The sequence below is a fragment of the Saccopteryx leptura genome, chromosome 3, assembly GCF_036850995.1.
Source record: "Saccopteryx leptura isolate mSacLep1 chromosome 3, mSacLep1_pri_phased_curated, whole genome shotgun sequence".
Classification (NCBI taxonomy): domain Eukaryota; kingdom Metazoa; phylum Chordata; class Mammalia; order Chiroptera; family Emballonuridae; genus Saccopteryx; species Saccopteryx leptura.
Genome location: NC_089505.1, coordinates 109,007,996 through 109,034,025, shown reverse-complemented (window position 1 = coordinate 109,034,025; position 26,030 = coordinate 109,007,996). Strand labels below are relative to the sequence as shown.

Here is a 26,030-nt window from a genome sequence, read left to right as displayed (position 1 = left end):
TATACATTTGGCAGAAGAATTCTCCAGTGAACCATCTGAGCCTGTGTATTTGGGGGGGGGGGGTATTTTAAATTACTAATTTAATTTCCTTAATAGTTATAGTGCTATTTAGATTATCTATTTCATATTGAAGAAGGTACTGTAGTTTGTATTTTTCTTGAAACTGGTAGGTGTTTTTAAGTTGCCAAATGTATGTGTGTCATTTTTAGTATTTCCTTATTATCTTTTTGATAACTACAGGATCTGTTTTCCTTAACCCTGGAGATTTGCCAGTCTGATGGGTGAAAAATAAGTCATGTGGATTCAGTGTTCATGTTTTTTAGATTACTTGGGTGGATCATCTTTCTGATTTGTTTGTTTGTGTTCTTGCCCTTTTCCCCCTTATCTGCATATCTTTTTCATACTGATTTTGTAAGTGTTCTTTATAGATTATGAATACTAATCCACTTCCTATTATATACAATCCATATCTTCCCAATTTGTTTTTTTCTCTTTATTTTTTTACAGTTTCTTTTGCCCCGCCCCCATATATTCTTCTAATTTTCACATAATGAAATTTATCAGTATTTTTTCTTTAAAGCCTCTGGGGTATTAATAAAGCCTCATGCTGTATTAATTAGTACTCCATCAATTTCAAGAGATAGAACCCAAATAAAACTAGCTTCCTAATAATAAAGGAAGGAAGGAAGAAAGTTGGCTCACGTGAGTGGGCACAGTGGGGACAGATCTCTGCATGGCCGGATCAATCAGCATATCATCAGGTTTGTGTCTCATCTCCTCTTACCATTCACCTGTGTCTATATCAATGTGGGATATCATTTTTTCTAAAGCAGATAGGCTCTGTGTGATGATGAAAATTCCACTGGCGGCCCATCTTTCATTCTAATGATTTAGAATTCAAAAATAAAAGACTCTCAGAGTGTATGTCACATCCCCTGGAAGAACTCACAATGACCCTGCTTGGGTGATGTGCCCTCTTCCCTCTTCTTCATGCCTTGAACCAGCCCATAAAGATGAGTGATGTGCCACAATTGGTTATTTGCCCAGTTCTGTGGCTCGAGCAGGTGGGGTACCTGTCAGAACCCATGCAGTGACAGCTCCCCAGAAGAATGATGGGCACGTAGCACCCAAAGCAATCCTCTAAATGTGTCACCCTTAGAAGGACTTCCTCCAGTGTAAGATGATTAAAAAATAGTGTGTTTTCTTCTAATGTGTATGGTTCCATTATTTTAAATATAAATTTTGACCTATGTGAGAAAATGAGGGAGCCAGAGAAGGACAGAGACAGGGAAGGGGAGAGAACATGGTGTGAGGTAGGGATCCTATGCCAGATGTTTTTTATATCTGAAGAGAAGACAACCTTGAAATTTAGGAGGGGTGGTCAACCACCTTATAGTTTGATCACTTTTTCTTCTTTTTCCCTCAAGTTTACTCTAAGTTTATCCTAAGATTAGGAATGGTAAGAAGGGCAAGGGCTTCATCTAGCACATGGCTTTTAACAGCAGGCACTAATAAATATCTGATTTAACTTGTCTGTACCCAATACTCATGCTCTTCAGAGGACATCTGGGCATTGAGATATTACATAGCAGTGGAGGTAGGGAGGAAACCAGGAACACCACAGATATCTCAAGCCACCACAGATATCTCAAGCTACTTAATAATGGGGCATCTTGAATTCCCTCCCAGAACCCTGATGGATCTCAAGGGAGCAAGGTGAGCCTATGATAGGGAACAAAGGACACAGGTAGACAGAAGACTGCCACCTTCCTACCACCTGTGTGCACATTAGGTACCACCTGGGGGTCAGCACGTGTGGACACCCAGCAGTGGACAACGTCCTTCCTACAATGTGTTCCCAGGTGTTCTAAGAAAGCTTTATTATTTCATCTCTTTAACATTAGAAGAACCTTTTTAAAAAATGATTCTTTTGTGCTAAAAACATATTATCTCAGGTTCAATAATTCCTTCCATTTCATCATTTCTTTTTCTTCACTTAACTTGCAGGGGGGAAAAATTAAGCATTTTAATTTTAAAAGCAAGTACAGTATGATCCCATTTGTTGAAATGATTTCATTGACTCTGATCCCATCTATTGATCCTTCCAGCTCTGTGCGTGCCAGCTGTCAAGGATGATTATTTCCAGATTTGACTGGGTTTTTGTATTTTGCTTTCATCTTTTAAAAATAATGAGCACTTATCATTTCTATAAAAGCAGTAGACTTATTCCTTTTAAATAATAAAGTGTATGATAAGAAGCAACCACATTCTGCTACTTAGAATTGGATGTGTCTTTCTCAATACGTGAATAAATATTGTCTATTGGCAATTATTAGTTGTGCGTTTGTGGTAAAATCTACCCGGAGCCTCAGAGGACCTCAGCCAGAAAGGGAGGGGGCAGGGAGAATGCAGCCAAGGAGGATAAAAGAGAAGAGACATGCACAAGGGAGGCCTCTCAGTCAGGGATATCGCCCATGGTTTCAGGGGAGTAGTCCCCATATTTCTGCAACAGGAGACCCCTGGTGTCCATCTACTTTGCCTTTGAACACCTTGTATATGACTTCTTCTATATTCCTCCCTGCACCTACGTCAGCATTGTGCATCAAACAGGTGCTCAATAAATGCTTAAGGGACGAGCAGGTCCCAAGGGGGTCATTCTCCCTAAATTGCACCTCTTTGTCTTTCAGGCTGACGGGCTTTCAGCTGCCAGCCACCATCGTCAGCGCGGCCACCACCCTCTCTCTGCATCTCATCAGTGACTACGCAGTCAGCGCGCAGGGCTTCCACGCCAGCTATGAAGGTAGGTGCCCCCAGCCTGGCCGCAGGAGCCTGATGTGTAACGGGAGGGTCACGATAGCCCACAGGCAGGGCTGTGACGCACGGGGCTGCGGGGAGGGGCTGCCTGTGATTCGGAGCTTACGCCTGGCCTAACGAGGCTGGAGACGGACCAGTAACTCAGTTACTCCAGTTGCCTGTGCTGCAGTTCCAGGAAGCTGAGACTTGAAATCAGAGCTCAGCCACCATTGCTTCTGTCCTGAGGGCCTGGTAACATCTACTTCTCTGTGCCCTTAACTGGGTTTGTTGTGTTTTTATTTTTTTCAATTCTGTTTTCTATTGGGCTTAATTGTATAAGGTACCTCAGCTTGGTTTTGGAAAGAAGAGCAAGATAAACCCTAAGTAAAAGAAATAAAATAAGTCACGGAAAAAAGTAATTTCGTCTCAATATAGTGACTGCAAAGAGTCGGTTTTGTATCATTCAGAGGAGGACAATTACTACTTTTTTCCTTAATGGCATGGATTAGGTTTTCTTGGTTTGAGTTATGCAAATAATTTCCATTTCTCTTAGACAGTTTAAATGTGGTGTTAGCATTCAAATTAACACTAATATCTTCAGATTGTACACTATTATTATTAATAACTTTATTATGTTAGTTCAGAAGGTGGTACTTCTAGATCTCTGTCATTTCCCTGGGAAATTTACATCTCATTAATAGGTAATTATACTGCTGTTGGTGAAGACCCACATTGCTATTTTGTGTTGAGATCACTAATAGGTGTATTTTAACACTGTTAATGATAATAATAGTAATGACATAATACCCTAGTAAAGCATGCCAGTTATTCTTTTTTAAAAATTATTTTTATTATTAAGTGAGAGGTGAGGAGGCAGAGATGGACTCCTGCATGTGCCTGACCGGGGTCCACCTGGTAAGCCCCCTACCTGGTGATGCTCTGCCCATCTGGGGCCACTGCTCCATTGCTCGGCAACTGAGCTATTTTAGCACCTGCGGTGAGGCCATGGAGCTACCCTCACTGCCTGGGGCCAACTTGCTCAAACTGAGCCATGGCTGCAAGAGGGGAAGAGAGAGAGAGAGAGAAAAGGAGGAGAGAAAGAGAGAAGGGGGAGAGGTGGAGAAGCAGATGATCACTTCTATATGTCCTGACTGGGAATCGAACCTGGGACTTCCACATGCTGGCTGATGCTCTACTGCTGAGCCAGCAGGCCAGGATCAGCATGCCAGTTATTCTAAAGCTTTCTTTCTCTTGCCTCCAAAACCTCAAAGAATTAGTGATGCTAGCATCCTCTCGGGAGCATGCCTGAGCCTTTCCCTTCCCCCTCCTCTTCCCCCAGATGCATTCCTTTTGCCCTCTCCCCCAAACTCCAAGGGCCCTTATTCTACCTCTGGAACTTGTTTCCTAAGCCCACACAGCCCAGCTGGTCCACTTCTATGACCTCTGTGACTTCCTAAATAAGCACTCTCTTATAATTTGGGGGGGGGGATACTTTTTTGAATAGCATCTCTATTCTATAGGAATATAGAAATAGATGCTACCTTTGTCTTGGCCAGGAATATACCACTGAAAGAAGGCAAATCCTACTTTCCTGGCAAAACCCATTCCTGATGATACATGGGACACAATTTGATGCTTTAACCTGAGCGACCGAGGGCTCCTGAGAAGGTCTCAGTTATTTAACTAAAGCTTCCTGAGAAAGCTCCGGAGAAAGTTTCATAAGCCTTTAAGTGAGAGCTCCTGAAAAAAAACCTACCTGTCTTAAAAGTGATGTCTCCCGGGATAGCCCAGTTTCTTTTGGAAAGACAATCATTTCCTTCCAATATCAAGCCTGTGATCTTGGTCATCCTGGTTACACGTTTACCCCAAACCTTTGGCCCTGAACCCAAACTAATTCTCCCCAAGTTTGAGATACAACGTCCTTACTAAGAGAGGCTTCTTTAGATGCTTCTTACGGTCTCCCTGACCTTGAGCTCCTCCCACAACATGTTGGCCTTGGGAAGCTTGGCTGTGTTTGGGGATGGCTGGGAGAATGAGTCGGTGACACTAGACTTGGCACCTGCAGAGATCCTGTGTGCTGACACATAGAGGGACACAGCTGGGCCCTCATGGTATCCTCCTTCAACATTCTTTGTAGCTATTTGTCTGAGGTCTGGAATCTCATGTAACTTTAAGAAAAAAAGTGTCTTATTGATGGCTGACTACACTGCTCCCTCTGGGGAACAGTGTAATAAAGAGTGCCAACACCTCTTTATTAAGCAGAGCAGACCTGAGGGTCCATTCATAGAGCCCTTTTCAATCAGAGGTTCTAGCCTAGAATTCATGGGCAGGGTCTATAGTCAGGTATCACAGGTCTGCAGACCTCTTGTAAATAGAGACAAGATTCTGAAGGTGTAAGGATAGGTGTATGTTTTTTCCTAGGAAGGATCTAGAATAGGGATCCACAAACTAGGCCTCCTCCCACCTCCCCTCAGGGCTTCATCCAGTCCCTGGCTCATTTTTGTAAATAAACTTTTATTAGAACACAGACAAGCCCATTTGTTGACATATTGTCTATGACTATTTGCTATGCACTGTAACTTCAGAGTTGAGTTATTGCCACAGAGACCATATGGCTAGCAAAAGCTACAGTATTCACTATCGGGCTCTTTACTGACCCCTTGTCTAGAGCTGTGCTTTGCAACAGAGTCGCCATTAACCACATGAGACTTTCCACGTTTAAATTAATCAAAATTAAATAAAATGTTAAATTCAGTTTCTCAGTCAGACTAGCCTCCTCTCAAGGGCTCAGTAGCCACGTGTGGCTTATAGCTACCCTATTAGGCATCACAGAAAGTTCTCCTGGACATCGTCGGGCTAGAGCTTCCATCAGATTCACAAAGGGCCTGAGGTTCAAACAAGGTTACAAAACATTAAGATAAAGCAAAAGCCAATGCTTCCTTCCTCCCACCTGCCTGGCTCAGCAGAGGGTAGCCCAGCCGTGAGAGTGCTCACTCAGCATTCCACAGCCGGACCAAGGGCAGAAGCAAGGGCTCTCCTACCTCAGCCACAGAATGGTGGCAGGTCTCTATGTCACCGGCGCTAAGCTGGCAAAGCCTTGCAAACAGGGCCGGGTCAAAGCCTGGACTGGCGCAAACAGGTTGCCGTAGCCGAGTGACCCCTCCGCAGTCACCTGTGCAGGGTTTCTGCCAACTCCGCAGTCTGGGTGGCTGCTGTCTTTGTGCTGCTCAGCAGAGTGGGTCGCAGATGTCTGTGCTGACACCGGAGGGGGGCACAGAGAAGCCAAGGCTGGCAGTGTCACCAAGCCCCATTGATCTGACTTCTAGGACTGGACCATGGGACAGTTGGTGCATCCAGGAAAGTGAGTTGCATTGACTTTTGGAACACTGGAAGTGGAGGGACAGGGAAGGGAAGGTAGGAGGAACCAGGAGGAGCAGCCATTGCTGGGAATATACCATGAGACACACGCACCCTCCGTGGTGGCCTGGGCCCTCTCTATCACTGGATTTACCAATGAGACACCGGATAATCCCATATTTGGGGATTGACTGATAAACATTAGCTTCCTGAGCTCACTAACTGGCCTTGGGTAGATTTTTTTGAAACTCCATGGGCCTTACTGTGGGGGTGCAGGGAGCTCCAGTAATCGAAAGGACTGTGAGGATTTGGCTCTCAGGGAAGGAAGTCAGGCCCGTCCCCACTGCAGAGTTCACCTTAGTCATTTGTGCTGAACAGCAGCGAGCAGACAGACAGACAGAAAGGCAGGCAGGCGGGCAGGCTCCACGGAAGGTGCCCCCTACTGGCCAGGGCTGCCCTCATTCAGGACAGCCTCCTTTGAGTCTCTATTCAAAAAAGTCACCGTACCCATTTCAAAATGACACCAGGCCCTGCTCTCGGTGGCCCCCCGTGGCTGACATCGCTGATAGCCCGCTATCAAAGCCAGTTTGATCCTCCCCCACCTTTCTTGGGAGAGTGAAGAGTGCAGATAAGGAACTGAACTGCTGCTGGGGATTTCGGAGCAAGGTGAAGGCAGGTGACGAGTGTCAGCTCACAGCTGTAGTTGCTTTAAGGAAAAGATCAAAAAGGCCAGTCCTCAAACCCTGAGATGACAGGAGACACTTGATTTGTAATCCCCGGGGGGCAAGAGCGTGGGCTGCCACTGTGGATGGGAGGGAAGGGGATCAGCTTGTATTAAGCACTGACTGTATGCCAGGCCCTTTACATACATGATCTCATTATCTCATTTAGTCCCCATGACGGCCTAGTGGACGGACATTGCTATCTCCATCTTACAGATGTAGGAGTACAGATGTACTCCGGAGTTTTGTGTTCAGCGTAAGGCTACTTGATGGCCAGGAGTGGCTTTTCTAGCACCGAAGACTATACTCTTCTCTTTACTGTGCTCCTTGCAAAAGTCCTAGAGTCAGGCGGAGACTGGTGACTCTGTTTCCCAGGCTGCTACCCTGAGCGAAGTCAGAGGCAGGGAAGGACACAGGATGGCCTGGGTCATTCCAGCGAGGCAGCAAGAGATGGGTCCCAGAGCTTCTTGGTTAGGGTTGCTGGAGAAAATACAGGCTGTCCAGTTCATTTGAATTTTAAATTATTCAAATTTTTGAAATTTGGAGTTTGTTTGTTTTGTTTGGTTGTTTGTTCTTTGTTGTTTTTTTTTAGTATAAGTATATCCCAAATAATTGCCAGGATATACTTACACTTAAAAAAAATTATCTATTGTTTATTTGAAATTTAAATTTAACAGAACATCCTGTATTTTTATTTTTGCTAAATCTGGCAACCACATTCTTAGCACTGATTGCCCAGGAGGCCCCGTCCCACTCACCCCCTCCTCCTGACTCCCAGAGCTGCCCTATCCTGCTTTGCCCAGCGGGGCTGCCAGGCCACCACAGAGGGTCTGGCCACACCTCTGCCATTCTGGGGCGTGCACAAGCACGACAGCTCTCTGCAGACACACACACTCACGTGCGCAGACTCAGACCCGTGCGCACTTGGAGTTACGCTACGTGTGCAGTTCTATAATCTGGTTAATGAGGCCGACGGTTTTCTGTGTTAATAAAAGTAGTCCTGTTTTGTCTTTTTTTTTTTTTTTTTTTACAGAGACAGAGAGAGTCAGAGAGAGGGATAGACAGGGACAGACAGACAGGAACGGAGAGATGAGAAGCATCAATCATTAGTTTTTTGTTTTTTTTTTTTTCGTTGCGTGTTGCAACTTCTTAGTTGTTCATTGATTGCTTTCTCATATGTGCCTTGACCGTGGGCCTTCAGCAGACTGAGTAACCCCTTGCTGGAGCCAGTGACCCTGGGTCTAAGCTGGTGAGCTTTTGCTCAAGCCAGATAGATGAGTCTACGCTCAAGCTGAGCTGGCGACCTCGGGGTCTCGAACCTGGATCCTTCCACATCCCAGTCCAATGCTCTATTCACTGCCACCGCCTGGTCAGGCCTGTTTTGTCTTTCTTGATGACAGTCGGTGAGGGGTCCCTTGTGGTTTGCATCTACCACGATTATTTAACCAGTCATCTTCCGTGGACACTTAGGTGAAGAATATCTTTGTACATACAACTTAAACCCTCATCAAATCATCTTCTTAGAATAAATTCTTGGAAGTGCTGTTGCTGGGTCAAAAACTGCGTAGATTTTATGTTTTTATACATAATTCTAGTGTCTTTAGGTTGATGATGCACACACCCACCAACAATGCGTGAGAGGACCCAATTCCCCCACTTGATCTACCTTGCATGTTGGTGAGTTTCAAATCAGTTTCATGGATTAAAATGGGTGAAAAATACAGTCTCCCTTTGTGGTGATAATTTGCATCTCTTTGATGATAGGGAAGGTTGAGCACCTGTCATCACTTACTGGCCATTTGTAGGTCATTTTGTAAATTGTCTGTCCCTGTCTCAGCCTACTCTTCTTTTGGGGTGTGAGGATTTTTCTTCTTATCTTTTGTTAAGTGGTTTTGCATATTAGGGATATTAGTGTTATGAGTTTCTTTTTGATGTGCAGCAGTTTTAACTTTTATGCCAGTAATTTGAAATGTTTTATTTTTTATTTTACACTCTACCTCCAGTGTCATGCTTGGAAAGGCCTTTTCTATGCCAAGATCAGATAGCTATTCATTTAAATGTTCATCATGATATTTCAGAACTTTATTTTTTCCATTTCACTTTTAAGTCCGTTTGGGATTCAGTTGTGTCTGTTGGCTTCTGTGAGTGTCTTTCTGTCTCTGTCTCCCTAACACTGGCTGTGTGTCCTTCTGTCACTCTCTCTCTTACTTCCAAGTGTGCCCTCCTTGTGTCTCCCTGATGTTTCTAGTCTTGCTGCTGTTTACACATGGTTTCTCCCACCCGGTCCCCTAGGCTTCCCTTTCTCCACACACAACTCTCAAAGATTGTATAAGATTGTTTGTCTATTACAGACTGATCTGCAGGAAAACAAGAATTATAAGCAGATCAGAAAAATCTCAATTAGGTGAAGAGTCTCTGCAGGGTTTTAATGCCTAATCCTGGTTTCACCTTTGCATTTTAGCAGCATGAATCCTGAGCAGTCGCTCTAGCAGTCGTGCATAGAACCTATCTGTGAGTGCTGGGTGTCAGTCAGTTAGGTCTGTTTAATCATCTAGGTCCAAAAACTGGTATTGCTGTTTAGCTAAATCTGTCATCTTCTCTTCTGACTATCAGAATACAGGAGGTTTCCTTAAATATCAGGCCTGCTCTATCTAGTTCACTTAGTATGCCCACATAGAATCTAGAAGGCTGAAGAACGTTATTTTTGCAAACTCCCTGGTAACAATAAGGGGAGAATGCAATGATTAAGGCCTCAGGTTCTGGATTCAAACACATCTAGAATCAAATCCCATCTCTGCCACTCACTTGCTATGTGATATCAGGCAAGCTCTTTTATTTCTCTGAGCTCTGGCCTCTGCATGTGTCCAGTCAGGGTAAGAATAATACTTCATAAGGTTGTTGTGACAATCAAGGTAGAGAACATGCAGGTCATATGATGTGTTAGTACAGGGCCTGGCCAATTGTCAGAGATCTGTATGTGTCAGCTGGTTAATGAAGTCACCCTCATCCTGACCTTACTCAACTGAAATTCTTCAGGAGATGGAAGGAAAGATACATCAAAACCAGGGGTCACAATCCCAGCCCCAGGGCCAGCCCCTGGCTCCTGAGTTTGCATAAAATCCTTACCCTAGTTGTTCATGATATGTCTAGTCTTACAGACAGGCTGTGGCTTCTTTGGGAAAGACCAGAGAATCCTCCATGTCCGTGAGCCCCAGCACTGCCCGAGTGAGCACCTGTCTGATGGGCATGAAGTCTCGGGCCCTGTCACCTGGTGGATCAGAGCTGATGAGGTCAGGGCCAGACAGACAGACACACACACACACACACACACACACACACATGCATGTGCGCACACGTATACATGAACACAACACTTTTGCATATTTTTTTCATATGATTCAGATGCCTGAGGCCCACCCATGATTCCTAGTCTGCTGGAAAAACAGCACAGAGAGGCTGACATCACACATAATGTTCATGGAAAAGATTCTTTCATTCTTTGAGCTACTGTTCATTGAGCGCCTGCTGTACGCATTCCTTGACTTCTCACCCAAGCCTCATTTTCAGTCACAATGTGTCCCCTCTTCCCCTATCCACCCAGATTCCCAGAGAGGAACAGAACAGGGAAGGAAGACGAAGGGCTCAATTCTGAAGAAATAGGATACCTCACCGTGCTTTTGTGACCAGTGGGAGGTCAGTAATGCCACCTCTGCATGAGGACCACAGCATGGTGAAACAGGGTCAGACAGACATATCTGTGAGGGACAGACAGGCACCCACGGAGCCCTCGCTGTGGCTCTAGGGGAGAGGCGGGTGTGGAGAGAGCGTCAGGACAGAGTGTGCTTTCCTGGCGTTTGCAGGTGGGAGCAAGGTTGAAGGTGACCATGCCACTGTGCACACAGGGACATCGGGGCCCGAAATGGAACCCTTCTTAGATCGCTTCCGGTAATTAGACCTGCTGATTCCCCTCTCCTGGTCTCAGCCTCAGATAATTTCCTCATTCTGCATGAGTTCCCCAATTCTGGGACATTATGCAGACATCTCAAAATTGGGCTAATGGAAGCTGTTCGACTATATATATACCGAATATGCAATTTGCACCATTCAGGCCACCGCGGGCCAGAACAGCAGGCCTGGCAGGGCCTCAGCGAGGGCGGGAGGCGGTGAACATCCTCCATCTCCTCTGCCCAGGAGGGATGGTGTGTGCTTCCCAAGTGAACTTGCTCCATTTCCGATGGCTCTGACTTGGGAGTTGGAGAATATTCCTCTTAATCAGTACTGTAGAGTAGCAAATTAATACATAGAGATGTGACATTTGAGACAAATTGGGCAGCACTTCTCAATAAGTGGGGAATCAGGATAAATTTCATATCACGTCTTCAGTAATCCCACAAACAGTTCATCATGCACTGTGATATTTTCCCCTTTGGGGGAAGGTATATTAGCATACCTCGAAGATGATATCATAGCAAAGTCTAGTGTCCCGAACCTCCTCATGTCGGGGTGTCAAAAGGCACAGTGATGAAGGGGAGGGAGCATCTTCAGGTTGCTAGGGTCCTGCAGGTAAGGTGTATATCTGCTTTACTTCTCTGTCCCTTTTAATTCATCTATCCAGCCATCCACCCAACCACCCATTTATTTGTTCATTCATTCATTCATTCATTCAACAAATACTTACTGCATATCTGCGCTATGCCAGGTCCTAAGGCAGACTTTGAGGAATATGAATGTATAAGAAGTGGTACCTACCTTCAAGGAGCTCTGAGATCTGAAATTGTTGGAGAGGAGTAAGAGTAGAGGAGCAGGGGTCAGAAAGGGGTGGCTTCAACTCTGGCTAGCTGTGAGAATCGGGCATGTCTGCCAACCTCCCTGAGCTGATTTTTGTTTTTCCAAAAGAGAAACTGTAACTCCCACTTCAATGGGCCATAATGAGGACTAAAAGAGTTAGTGCATGGGAAACACCTGACACAGAGTCTCTATTCAATAAATACCAATTCCTCATCCTTGAGGAGAGAATTGCTGTCCCGCCTAGTTGGGTCTGTAGATTCACTCGAGTTCTGCCATGTCCCTGCTCGTCAAGCTGAGGCAAGGCACTGACCCTTGTAGCTTCTTCCTGTGGACAATGGGATAACCCTCTCCTCCCCTCAAGGGCGTATGAGCATTAGTGATAAGCACCTAGCATTTGTCATATAGTAGGCACCGAGTAAAAGGAAGCTGTTTGTCACAATAGGGCCCGATGTATTTTGTAGGAGTGAAAATGAAATTATTTTCCTGTGACAAAACCTTTGTCAAGCCTTGTGGCTCTCCAAGAGCAAGGAATGCCAACCACTTTGTTTTCTTTCACCAGGACCTTAGTCCAGGGCTCAGCACACAGTAGTCACGCGTTAGGGACACTGCCATTGTAGCTGGTGTTGCCTCTCCTCACCTTGATCGCTGCTAGTTCACATTGGGCGCTTGTGCAGATTAGCGCAAGTGGCCAGTCGGAGGGGACGCAGCTTGTGAGCACATGATTAGTGGTTGGAGTCTAGGCTGGCTTCTAGTTCTTATCTTTCCTCTGCATGAGCATCCCGTGGCAGTACTCAACCTGAACGACTGTGTTAACCCAGGCAAGTAGCGAGTTATTGCTGGGGAAAGAGAGCAAAGGGAGTTGGACATTATATTATATAAAACTTAGAAAAGCTGCTTCAAAAGGCTTTAATCACTGTAAAAAAAAATAGAAGACTGGATAAAGAAGATGTGGCACATATACACCATAGTATACTATTCAGCTAGAAGAAATGATGACTTTGGATCACTTACAACAAAATGGTGGGATCTTGATTACATTATATGGAGTGAAATAAGTAAATCAGAAAAAAACAAGAACTGCAGGATTCCATACATTGGTGGGACATAAAAACGAGACTAAAAGACATGGACAAGAGTGTGGTGGTTAGGGGGGGGGGGGCAGGGGGAGGGAAGGAGGGGGAGGGGGAGGGGCACAAAGAAAACTAGATAGAAGGTGACTGATGACAATCTGACTTTGGGTGATGGGTATGCAACAGAATTGAATGACAAGATAACCTGGACATGTTTTCTTTGAATATATGTACCCTGATTTATTGATGTCACCCCATTAGAATTAATAAAAATTTATTTATTAAAAGAAAAAAGAAAAAAAAAGCTGCTTCAGTAAAAAGTTTTAACATTCTATTTATTATTTATTTATTTTTTTAGAGAGAAAGAGACAGACAGACAGGAAGGGAGAGAAATGAGAAGCATCAACTCATAGTTGCGGTACCTTAGTTGTTCATTAATTGCTTTCTCATATGTGCCTTGATGGGGAGGGGGCTCCAGCTGAACCAGTGACCCCTTGCTGAAGCCAGAAGCTTCAAGCTAGCAACCTTTGGGCTCAAGCTAGAGACCATAGGATCATGTCCCACACTCAGGCCGCTCAAGCTGGTGAGCCTGCATTCAAGACAGATGACCCCAGCTCAACCCAGTGACCTCGGGATTTCGAACCTGGGTCCTCAGTGTCCCAGGTCAACACTCTGTGCCACCACCTGGTTAGACTCAACATTCCATTTAGCTTAACTTGCTAGTAGGCTAAAACATTCACGGACTAGTTAGCCCATGATGCCCTGAGAATCCATTGTGCCATTGAGCCCTTGGACAGAGCCAGTTAAGAAAAGAACAGGTTTTTCCAGACCCCCCCACCCAGGGTAAAACCAATTCATACCCAGACTATGAGGAAAGGTGCTTCTGGGTTTCCACTCGAAGGCATGTTCTGTGGAAGCCAGAATGGCAGCCATAGGGGCTTGTCAATCTGGCCTAGAAGAAGAATCTGATTGGTTAGAGGGAGACACCAACACAGCCCATGATATTTTAAAGACTGATTGGTTGGCTTAAGGCAGGGGTCCCCAAACTTTTTACACAGGGAGCCAGTTCACTGTCCCTCAGACCACTGGAGGGCCAGACTATAAAAAAAAACTATGAACAAATCCCTATGCACACTGCACATATCTTATTTTAAAGTAAAAAAACAAAACGGGAACAAATACAATATTTAAAATAAAGAACAAGTAAATTTAAATCAACAAACTGACCAGTATTTCAATGGGAACTATGCTTCTCTCACTGACCACCAATGAAAGAGGTGCCCCTTCCGGAAGTGCGGCGGGGGCGGATAAATGGCCTCAGGGGGCTGCATGCGGACCGCAGGCCGTAGTTTGGGGACCCTTGATTTAAGGGAAAACTAGTCCTTCTCAGCCTGAAAAATATAGGTAAGTGCTTAACAGAGACTGGCCCCTTTTCTGCCTTCCTGCTTGGGAAGCTTGTGCCCCACTTGCAGCCATGCTGTGTGGCCTGGCAACTGGAAGATCTCCCAAGTCCAGGCTTTCTTGGGAAAAGAAAGCACCAGGACTGGACTGAGCTTTGATATGAACTAAAACCAGGGCACAGAATATCTGGACTTGGGTTTTCATACTGGGCTTAATGAAGACGAGACTGGACTGTTTCCTTGGCAAGACAGAGGGAGATGAGACATTGAATACCTATAAACAACCTTCTATTCTCGCCCCAAACAAGTGTTACTGCAGAAGCCTCAGCTTCTCAAAATGTGGGTTGTTTGAAATTCCTTTTCTGTAGACCCCACAACAGAACCACATCAGAACCGATATCAACTATACTGGGGTGGGGAGGGGGTGGCTTGCTCAGGAGCCTACCTCTTAGGACTCAACAAAAGATTCAGAGAATCATTAGATGCTGAGAGCATTAGATTAAGAGAGCTTTCACTTAAAACCCTCTAATTGCTTCCAGGATGGAATGCAAACCCCTTGCCCGGCCACCATCAGCCCTACCTCCTCCCCTCCAGCCACAGTGGACTTTGTCTAGTCTCCTCTCTTCCTTTTTTCTCATTCCAATCTCTTTTTTTTTTTTTGTATTTTTTCTGAAGTTGGAAACGGGAGGCAGTCAGACAGACTCCCACATGTACCCGACTGGGATCCACCCGGCATGTCCACCAGGGGACGATGCTCTGCCCATCTGGGACGTTGCTCTGTTGCAACCAGAGACACTCTAGTGCCTAAGGCAAAGGCTATGGAGCCATCCCCAGCACCCGGGCCAACTTTGCTCCAATGGAGCCTTGGCTGCGGGAGGGGAAGAGAGAGACAGAGAGGAAGGAGAGGGGGAGGGGTGGAGAAGCAGATGGGCGCTTCTCCTGTGTGCCCTGGCCGGGAATCGAACCCGGGACTCCTGCATGCCAGGCCGACACTCTACCACTGAGCCAACCAGCCAGGGCCCCAATCTCTTCTTAAACCAAATCCAGGCACCTGGCCCTGGCGCACAGCGTCCCCTTTATGTCCCCTCTTAGCTTCTTGCAGGTCTCCTTCCCTCACGTGTGCAACCTGTGTGTTTCCTGGTCCCCGTCTGCCCTCTCTATCCCTGCGCATGGTTCTGGACAGCCAGAACCCACAGCAGCACCCTGAGATTATGAGCTCAGGGCCTGGAGGAAGAATCGACTCCCAAGTCAGCCTGTTTATAGCCAGTGTGAGACGTTGAGCGGGTCACTTAACCTCCTTCAACCTCTCCTGTCAGAGGGAGGACAATAATAACAATAATCTCTACTCTGTGGGATTATCTTTGGGAACAAATAAGGCCTTGTATGTCAAGGGTCCTGAACAGTGCCTGGCGTGGAATAAACACTCACAAAGCAGCCACTGGGGCTCTAGCCCAGGAGCTGAATCATGATAGATGCTCAATAAATAATGATTCAGTAAGTGAGTGAAAAAAAAAAAAGACTCAGACAAGGAAAGAGATTGGCTCAAGGTACCTGGACCATATTCTCATTGACTCTAAGATGCCCTCTGTTATAAGATGCGCCACTTTATTTGATGTGCCACTAAGAAAGAAAAAAAAAAATGCTGCCAATTAAAGTATGGCATGCCATCGATTATAAGGCACATCCTAATTTCAAAGGTATTAAATTATGGAAAAATGTGTACCCTAGAACTGATGAAATATGATAACTGCTTAATTGCTTTTGACCACTCCTCAGCCTCATTTGGGGTGGGTCCATCACGCTGACCTCTTCTCAGACCCAGGGCTCTCTGCCTGTCAGGACTCCTCCTTTTCAGCATTCAGGTGGTGGCTCACGCTGGCCATGTGACCGCCTCTTAATTTATTCTTTCGGCTCCAAGTCTCATTACTTCTCAATTTTCTGCGTTGAACTCTATTTAACACCTATTAGCACAGGTCTTCATCTGATAAATGCTCTTTTCACGGGAGGCAGCAGGATGCCCCGGTCTTGACCCGCCCTCCTGCTGCTGTGCCCAAGACAGGGGAGCTCAGAGAACCCAAACATGGCTTGCTAAGGGCCACTGCTGCCCACTCCCCACCTCTCCCTTAGTGGCCCCTGCAGCACAGGGAACAGCACTTGGTGGGGACCTGAATGTGATTCCTCCCATTGAGGTGGGTATGTGTGGGAGGGTCAGCTTTTAATCTCTGCTCTGGCAGTGGCTGTAGCTGAACACACATCTGTCTCCCTCCTGTGGTCCTGGTGACAGGTCAGGGCTTCTTCCTCTGACTTCAGCCCTGGGTGTTCAGGGGACACATGCCTTTCTTCTTGAGGTGACATCTCTCCTACCTTCTGAGCTGAGCAAAAGCGGGGAGAAAAACGCTTCCAAAGAGAAATATCAGATTGACGATTTCAACCCCTCTTCCCATTAATTAATAATTTGGGGGTGATTAGGCACTGTTTTGGGTTACTCTTTCCAACCCTTTTCTTCATTAGTGCGGATGATTGAGGGTTGGAGCCACTGACATTTCATTCTAACAGCAGGAGAGAAAAGCACTTACCGCCTTAGGTGGGAGATTCTGATTTGGAGACCGGGCGGCAGACAGATTACATCTCCATACTTCCCCTTTAAATGACCCCATTAAACGACAGGAGTTCTTCCACAGTCCTGCGTCCCCGTGCAAAGCACAGGATCAGAAGCCCAGGCGGGGCCTCTGAGGTGAGGAAAGCAAAGGGACTGGCTCTTGTCGGGCACCTTCAGCGGCCCCCGCAGTGAATTGAGAACTCTACAGACCGCCTTGTGAGCAAGGCCTTTGGATCCCCATTTTATAGGTAAGGAAGTCAAGGCTCCAAGAGGTTAGCTGTTTGAAGTTATACGGCACCTCAGGGTCATGCATAGGGTGAGAGTCTGGTTCCAAAGCCCACCTCTCTCACTCGGGGCTGCCTCTCAAAATAAGTCCCACACAGTTTTCTAAGCCTGCCCTCCCACTGTCCCTGACCCCACAGAATCAGGTGGGCCAGCACGCAGCCCTGGGGCATTGCCTCGGACCTGCAGTCCCCAGCCTGGCCTTGCTGAGGAAGGACATTCTGGCAGCCTGACACCCTGTCTTGTGGACGATGGCTTTACTGCTTCCCTGCTTTTCAGCCTTTCTTCCCAGCGATTTGTCTCCTTCCCCTCCCTCAAGACCTTTCTCGAGCCGCGTTTCAGGAGGAGCGCAGATGGGGCTTGGTGATGAATTAAATGACCAGGATTTATTCAAGTCTTGTGAAGTGAAGGGGGTCAGAGGAATGGGAAAGCCAAGCACATTTCAGGCTCAGGGCCTCTGTACACTCTGTTCCCTTTGCCTGCTCCGCTGTGCCCCTGTGGTCCCATTGCTCCCTCCCTCATTTTGCTCAGCTCTCTGCTAAGACATCCCCTTATCAGAGAGGCCTTTCCTGACCATACTACATGAGAGAGCCTCCCACCGCATCACTCACTATCACCCCCTGACATATGGTTGATTGTTGCTTATTCGCTTATTATCTGTCTCCCCTTCCAGAATATGAGTTTCCTGGGGCCAAGGCCTTTGCCTATTTTGCATTGTTATTGTTGTTCTTTGCTGAATCTCTCAGCTCCTAGAAAAGGTCCTGGCATATGTTAGGTGCTCAATAAATATTTGGTGAATGAATGAATGAATGAATTCAAAGGCCAGAAAAGAAAATGAGCATATGTAGGTGAGCATCTGCAAGAAGTCCCTCGGGGTGGAAGTATAGAGTATGAGAAGGGGAGGAGCAGGAGCTGAGATGGTTGAGGGTCAGGGCCAGCTCAGGCAGCGCCTGTGGCCATAGGAAGGAGTTGGGGCTTTATTTGCAGAGAGAGGCAAAGGCAGGGAAGTGACACAGTGAGATTTGTGCTTTAGAGATGGTGAGGAGAGCAGGGGGCAGTCTGGAGGCCAGGGGGCCAGTTGCAAACGGGGACTGTTGCCCAACACAGAATGTTCCAGGGCCTTCATCCGCACAGGACAGGGCACCGGGACAAGGGGAGACCTGGCCTGGGTTTACACCACACTGCCCACATCTGCTGTGAATGGGTAGCTAAGCTGCTGGCCCAGAAGGGATGCCCCACAGGTGGAGCAGCTTGGCTTTTCCCATGGTTTGAACAAAAGTATTCAAGTATTGTCTGTTCTACAGACGTTCATGATAAAACTGTGACTGAATGCATCTGCTCACTTTAAGAGTCCCAAGGAGTAGATGAATCTCCAAGTGCTGTAGTGCCCATTTATAAGCAATGTGGATGGAGCCCTAGATATCACACTTGGAAACTTTGCAGAGGATTCAAGAGTAAATACATTGGACAATGACTGTAAGGACGGCAATGAAAGCTAACATTGCTTCAGCTCTCACCAGGTGCCAGGTACTATTTGTAGTGCCACGTTTTGACACGTAATTCCTCACAACAGTCCTATGATGCAGGCACTGTTATGATCCTTGTTTTACTGATGAGGCACAGATAGGTTAAGTAACTTGCTTGAGGTCACACAGCTAGGGAGGGGAAGGATGTAGATTTGTACCCTGGCAGTTTGACTTGAGCCTGCAAAAAAGAGAATAAAATAATTTCACAGTGCCGAGACTATTGGATTCAAATAAAATATTCCTCTATAATAGAGAGCAAGGCCTAGCTTTGTACTTTAAAAAAAAAAAAAAAAACTAAGAAAAGGAAAAGAGGCTAATCTGACTATATCCCAGTGTAAAAGCTCTGTATAATCAAAACCATCCAAAATGGAAAGAAAAACTGACTGTTGGATGCTATTGTACCAGACATGGCCGGAAAGGGTTAATCTCCATAGGACACTCTCACACAGTGATAAGAAAGTTTCCTGGAGTTCACACCAGAGGAAATAGAGTCAGCAAGTAAATACACAGGGAAGCTATTCAGCCCTGCCAGTGATCAAAGTAATGTCAAGTAAAACGAGGAGAGGACACTTGGTCCCTGGTGAGTTAGCTGGAGGGGACTGGGAGGACCCAATGGAGTGCTGGGGCCATTGCGGAGCAGGCGTGGTCGCACGTTTCTGGTGGCGATGTCCTTCGGGAACCCGATTTGATAACATGTATCAAGAGTCATAAAATGTTCGTGTCATTTGACCCAGTACTTCCTCTCCTGGGAATGTAATTCAACAGAAGGAGAAAGTTATAGCATGGAAGTGTTGGTTTCAGCATTATTTATAATGATGAAAAATTGGAAACTGTAAAAATGTCCAACAATAGAGGGATGACTAGGAAAATTATGGTATATCTATCTCATAGATTTAGGCAGGCATTTAAAATTATAAAAACATTATTTAGTAATACAGGAAGATGTTTATGGTATTATTTTCAGTGAAAAAAAAAGCAGAATGCAAAATTATGTCTCTATATTTATGACAATGATGTAAAGTTGTTCTTATAGGGACAAAGACTGCACAGAAATAAAAAGGCACCAATTGATAGGTCAGGGCAGTGAGATTGTGGGTAATTTTTTTAAGTTTTTCTTTATGGCTGCTCTAGTGTTGATTGTTTGATAAAGAGCAAATAGGGAAAAAAATTCAACATCGAAGAGTAAATTAAATCAACCACAATGAAGTCCTGGCTTATGTGAAAACTATGTAGAGTTGACTGTGAGCCAAAGGTCACATGGCTCTATTAATAGAAGTATAGACCCCAGATCTTGGGAGGTAGGTGCCTTCAGAGAGAGGAAACCCACATAACAAAGCAATAATCTGTAGCAAGATGTCTTGGAGGGTCCTGGATTGTATCTCCAGCACAGGACCTAGCACAGAGTAGGTGTTTGGGATAATGAATCAAAGAAGTAATGATCTCACAAGGAATGGTTAAAGAAAAGGCCTGGACGTGACTTGAGGATATGTCACAAAGAAGAGAAATAAATGTTTATTCTGGATTGCTTCAGAGAACAATCCAATGCATAGATGGTAGATATAGATGAATTTCAACCAAGAATCAGAAAGGAACTTTACATAGATTTAATTATCGTAAGCTGAAGAAGGCTGCCTTGTGAGGTCATGCACACCCCATCTCTGCAGGTGCTTAAGCGAGGGTCTGATTGATCAGCTCAGCCATAGATGCCATTAGCATATTAAAGCAGTGTCGTACTGGATTTCATCAGTTTAACAGCCATCGATTGTAAGAAGTACCATTATTTTATATAGTACAAAGAAAGACAAAACACTGCCAGTTTAACTGGGATACATTCCTGGTTGTAGGACTCATCTCAGTTCTGAGCTATTCAAATGTTAAATGTGAAGAAAAGTCAGTGAAATATTATATAGGCTGGTGGCGGGGGGATACATGGTGTGTTCTGAGTGTACAAATCTATAGGCTAACTATGGTGCATTTTCTAGTCTTAACAAGAATACAGTAGAAAGCAAATACACACACACTTATACACAGAGGGAGAGGGAAGGAGAAAGAGAGAGAAATGCAAATGGGCACTTTTTAAAAGACAGAGCAGGAAACATCAGACAGGTTCTGCTGGTGACCACACACACTTTTTTTTTTTCTCTGCTGAGGATTTCTTCGGTGTGAGACGATGGGCTGAACTGGCTGGGGGCGGGGCTCCCTAGGTGCTTTCTAAAAGGCAAATCTCAGTTGTTAATTCAATGGCTCTGTGATTCTGTAACTCAACTACTTTAAATCAGTAACTCCCCATTCATTAATTTGATTGACTTTGATTCTAAAGTGTTTTTCTAATCTCTAGTATTGGCGTAGGCCCTGCTGACTATCGAGCCTTATTACCACAAAGACTGGCACATGGCCATTCCCCTCCGCACCCCCCCCCCCCTTCCACAACTCTCTGCCTGACCCACATTCAGCTCTTTTGTGATCCAAACAGGGAGCACTGGAGGGTCTGGGAACATATGGTAGCCTCACCTGGGACGTTGGTCCTCCTCAGGCACAGGTAAGCTCAGACCCAGTGCCTACAGAGCCCCCTTCAAGCAGCTCAGGAGTATCTTGCCTGCTTCTGGAGGCAGGGAGAGCAGGAAGCATTCAAGATAATAGAATGAGCTTGTATTTTGGAACCAAACAGTCCTTGGGTTAATCTGCCATTCACTATGTCTTCTTATCTGAAGAATACACTATACCAGCCCTATGCCTCAGTTTTCTAAACTGTAAAATGGGGCTGATGCCCGAGCACAAACGAGATGACAGCCGTGTTCATTTTTTGCCATGCCTGATGGAATTGAGTTTGCTTCCTCTGCCAAGATCCTTTCCTGGTCTGGGACCACAGGAGACTCTTCTTAAATTTCCAGGCCAGTCCGAAATGAAGGGTGACAGGAGGGAAGATGCCCTTCCTTTCCTGGGAAGTAATGTCTAGAAAGCGGTGGTTCCAGCGGCTCCACCCTTCAGAAGCCAGGGAGAACGTTCTGTCTTCTGTGCTGCACACCCGCTATCTTAGAGAACAGCACGCACCCTGCTTGGGGGCAGCACATGGAGTAGCTGGCTCCCGGTGAGGCTTCTTGGCACACAGAGTATACGCCATGGTTTCTCGCTGTCCAGTCAAGCACAAAACAGAAGAAAATGTTCCAAATACTGTAAAGGTTATAAAAACCTAGTATTTTTGTTCAGCAATCCATTCATCCATCCACCCATAAGCTTGCCTTGAATACCGACTCTGAGTGGCGCCTGGGAACACACAGCGAGTATCACGCAGCCCTTGACCTTTGGTAACTATGCTCTAGTTGAGAGGACAGATAAAAAGTACAGTAGGTGTGGCACAGTATAACAACTATTTTCAAGATGGGGCATGGTGGTCGCTTGCTTAGGTGTAAGGAATAGAACTCCCTGGATGAACTCTGGGGTCCACATCACCGTCTACTGGGGAATCTCCAGGGGAGTCGGCAGCACCCCTGTTCCCCAAGGTGAGGTTTGCCTGGCACATCTGAAGAGCAGAGGTGAGCCAATGTGGCTGGTGTGGTGAGTGATGGGCGGGTGCTAGGAGGTGATCAAGTCAGAGAGAGAAAAGGGCACCGAGTCAGACACAGCCTGTCCGTATGGAAGGACCTGGCTTTTGCTCTGAGTGCGACGTGGCCCGGATGCTGAGCAGAAGGTGATCTGACCTTCCTGGGAACAGCTGCTGTGTCTGTGCTGATCTTAAAGGAGGGTCAGGTGGAGGCAGGGAGGCCTGGCCAGGAGTCTACTGCAGTGATGCAGGTGAGAGCTGAGGAAGCTCAGACCAGGGAGTGGCAGGGAAGGGGCTGCGAAGTGGGTCTTTCCCAAGGCGACTGTGAAGGCGGGGTGAGCAGAACCGGCTGACAGATCGGATGTGCAGTGTTAGAAGTCAAGGGTAGCTCCAAGGATGAAAAACCAGCAGCATGGAGCTGCCATTAGCTGAGACAGGGAAGCCCCGGGGTGGCGCAGGCTTGGGAGAGCAGAGCTCAGTGCAGATAGCGCAGAGATCGGGGGCCCGGTGGGCCTGTGGGGTCTGAGGTGCCTGCCAGGCATCAGGAGGACCTGGTGGGGAGGCAGTTGCGTGGAAAGAGCCTGTCTGAGGAGCCTTCATGGAATGTAAATAGTATTTAAAGCCATCAGTTTATTTTTTTAAAAATTTTGTTTATTGATTTTTAAAGAGAGATGAGAGAGAGAGAGAGAGAGAGAGAGAGAGAAGTGGGGGAAGAACGGGAAGCATCAACTCATAGTAGTTGCTTCTCATATGTGCCTTGACCACCATGCAAGCCCAGGTTTTGAACCAGTAACCTCCGTATTCCAGGTTGAAGCTTTATGCATTGCGCCACTACAGGTCAGGCAAGCCATCAGTTTAGATGAGATGACTGAGTGGGAGGAGAAATAGAAAAAGAGAGATTTCTTCCCTGGCCAGATAGTTCGGTTGGTTGGAGCATTGTCTCAATACACAAAGAATGCAGATTGGATCCCTGCTCAGGACACATACAGGAACATATTGATGTTTCTGTCTATCTCTCTTTCAAATCAATAAATAAATTCAAAACAGAGAGAGAGATTCCTTTTACTCCTAGAAGCCGAGTTTGCTGAAGGTGCTCAGAGAAGGCCCTTCACCCTTTTCTGCAGACGTGCGTCTGGAAAGCCGTTATGTGTTTGCCAGTTCTTGCAGCGGCTGTAGCTCCAGTTCATTCCAGAGGTCCTAGAAGGCAGGTCAGTCTGCAAGGACAGCACTGGCCCTGGCAAAGGAGACTGACCCCTGCCCCAGGGGCTTATCAGCTCCCTCCTGTCTTCCTGAAGCAGGTGCCAGCAGGAGCTCAGGAAAGGCTGGCTGAGCAGAGAGGTGCAAGGTTATGGGAGAGTGGGAGAGCTGACGGGTCCTAAGAGAAGTAGAAGATGGCCTGTCCTGCCGAGAAGACACCCCTCTGAGCAGCCAGGCAGGTGGCGTGTGTGGGTACCGGGAGGCTGGTGGCAGCAAAGACAAAGGCTCGCCTGCAGCCCCGGGAGCAGAAGCTCCTCTCTGCCTGGCAGGCACCTGCTGCTCTGGGAGCTATGGATTGAAAAATCCATAATGGGCATGACAGTGAGTGATAAAACTTGAAAGGAAACCTGCAACGTCTGCTTTCAAAGTGACGTTCCCCAGAATGCCAATCTGAACGCGTTTCTGTAGCTGTGTCTTTGGAGATGCCCGTGAACGCTCAGCCACCTTGCTGGTGTTAGCAAACGGGCAACATCCAGCAGACCTGTGGCATGGGCTGGACGGGGGCTTCTTTCCAAAGGCTAATCACCAAAGTGAGGCTGTAGAGTGGGGGCTCCAGAAAAGCAAGGGCTGGTCCTGGTTATAGTGAAATGCCAACAGGCTCGGGAGAGGCAGGCGTGTCACCTTGGTTCCCAAGCCCGGATATCTAGGATGAAGGAGCTGTTTGGGTTTTGACAACATTTCACTGGCTTTACTTATGGGACTGTGCGTTCTTGATGAAGACACATTCATTTATTCAACAGATATTTATTGAGCACCTACTATGTGCCAGGCACAATTTGAAATTCTGGGCTTAAAGCAATGAACCAAATAAAGGCCCTTATGGAGCTTGTATTCTAGTATATGGAGGAGATAACAAACTAAATGAGTAAAATATACAGTATATAGATGTTAATGAGTGCAAAGCCAACTGAAAAGCAGAGGAAGGGAATAGGATGTGTCCAGGTTAAGGAGGCTACAATTGTAGATTGGGTAACTTTTTTGAGAAGATAATATTTGTGTGAAAAGTTGAAGGAGGTGAAGAAGTGAGTTAAGAGCAAGTCTGGGGAAAGATTGTTTCAGGCAGCAGGAGTAGTAGCATGTGCAAAGGCCCTGAGGTAGTCCTGCTGTGTTCAGGGAACAATAGGGAGTCTGGTAGCTGGAGGGAATGAATAGGAGCCACATGAATAAGAGGCAGAATCAGAGAGGCCATAGGGCCAGATGACATAGGCCCTGATAGACTGTTTTACAACTAGAAGAAAACTTTGAACCATTCAGCGTACATTCCCAATTTTTCAGATGAGGAAACAGACCCCAGCAAGGCAAAGTGGTTTGTCAATAGTCTCAGTGTCAGTAACTGATCTGGTTCTAATACTCAGGTCCCTGATATCCAGATTATTCCTTTTCATTCAACTCATTTGATCATTCCGAACATGTTTATAGACATTTCACTCACAATTGGAAATAAAAAGTATACAAAACAGGTGGAAAGGCCTCGAGAAGAAGGAATGGATTTTTATGAGGAGGCGCCCATAGACAATCTTTTTATTTTTTTATCTTGATGAAAGCATTTAAAAACACCACTCCAGAGCAAACAGAAATTGTGCCTTCTAATGTTAAGTTTACCAAGCCGATTTCTGGACATCAGACAGTTTTGACATCAGTACACTTCCACCCACCTTTACATCTAGAAGTTATTATATCAGGTTATTAGACCAGGGCTCAGTCTCCAGTGGGGAAAGAAGTGAAGCATGTAGTAATTTGATCAGAAATTACCTGCATAGTGTGCGGCGGAGGGAATTAACTGGTGATTAAAAGTAGCCTTTGACTGCTGTGTTATTCAAGGTCAACTGTGTGTGTATTTATATTTATATGTGTATATATTTAAAATGTGTATATATATATATTTATATTAGTATATATGTACATATTTAAATATGTATATACATTTAAAATGAGGAATTGGTTTACATGATTATGAAGGCTGAGAAGTCCCATAGTCTGCTGCCTGTAAGCTGGAGACCCAGGAAAGTTGGTCATGTGATTTGGCCCAAGTTCAAAGGCCTGAGAAGCAGGGGAGCCAATGGTGTAGATCCCAGTCCAAAGGCAGGAGAAGACCAAGGGCGATGTCTCAGCGTGGCTCTGAGGCAGGAGAAAGAGGCAAATGCCCCCTTTCTGCACCTTTGCTCTATTCAGGCCTCCAGCAGACCGGGTGGTACGCACCCATGTTGGGGTGGTCCCCCTGCTTTACTGAGTCACCAGTTCCAGTGCTCATCCAGAAAGGCCCTCACAGACACACCCAGAAACCATGTTGAATCTGGGCACCCATGCCAGTCCAGTTGACACATGACATTAACGGTCACAGTGCAGTAGTTAGCCCCATGAAAGGGCGTGAGTCACCCAGGGGGAGGCAGTTCCTGTCGTAGGTGGGGTGGACAGATCCCGGGGCTCCAGGAGACACTGGGGGCAGGAAGAGGAAGAGGCTTTCACGGAGGGGCCGTCCACAAGGCCCTAGCAGAGTCAGGGGCACAGCCTCCATGGGCTCAGGGCCTCTAGGAGGCGGGAGTGGCAGTGCCAATGCAGCTGAGCGTGCGGGAAGACCAAGACTGGACAGTGTCCACTGGATTCTGCCCCAGGGCAGTGGAGGTGGCCGCAGAGGGCTCTCTCAGCCCCACTGCAGGGAGCTGGGGCCTGGATGGGAGGTGAGGAAGCAGAGTGT

At 46.4% G+C, this 26,030-nt stretch overlaps 1 protein-coding gene across 1 annotated transcript in view; it reads left to right on the top strand.

Moving 5' to 3' along the window:
- The window catches only part of CSMD2 (CUB and Sushi multiple domains 2), a 597,382-nt gene that overhangs the window by 103,281 nt on the left and 468,071 nt on the right, over positions 1–26,030 (top strand). Inside the window, exon 3 of the mRNA XM_066375796.1 lies at positions 2,688–2,800. Within this exon, the coding sequence (XP_066231893.1) occupies positions 2,688–2,800 (113 nt within the window). The remainder of the gene's footprint in view (positions 1–2,687; positions 2,801–26,030) is intronic.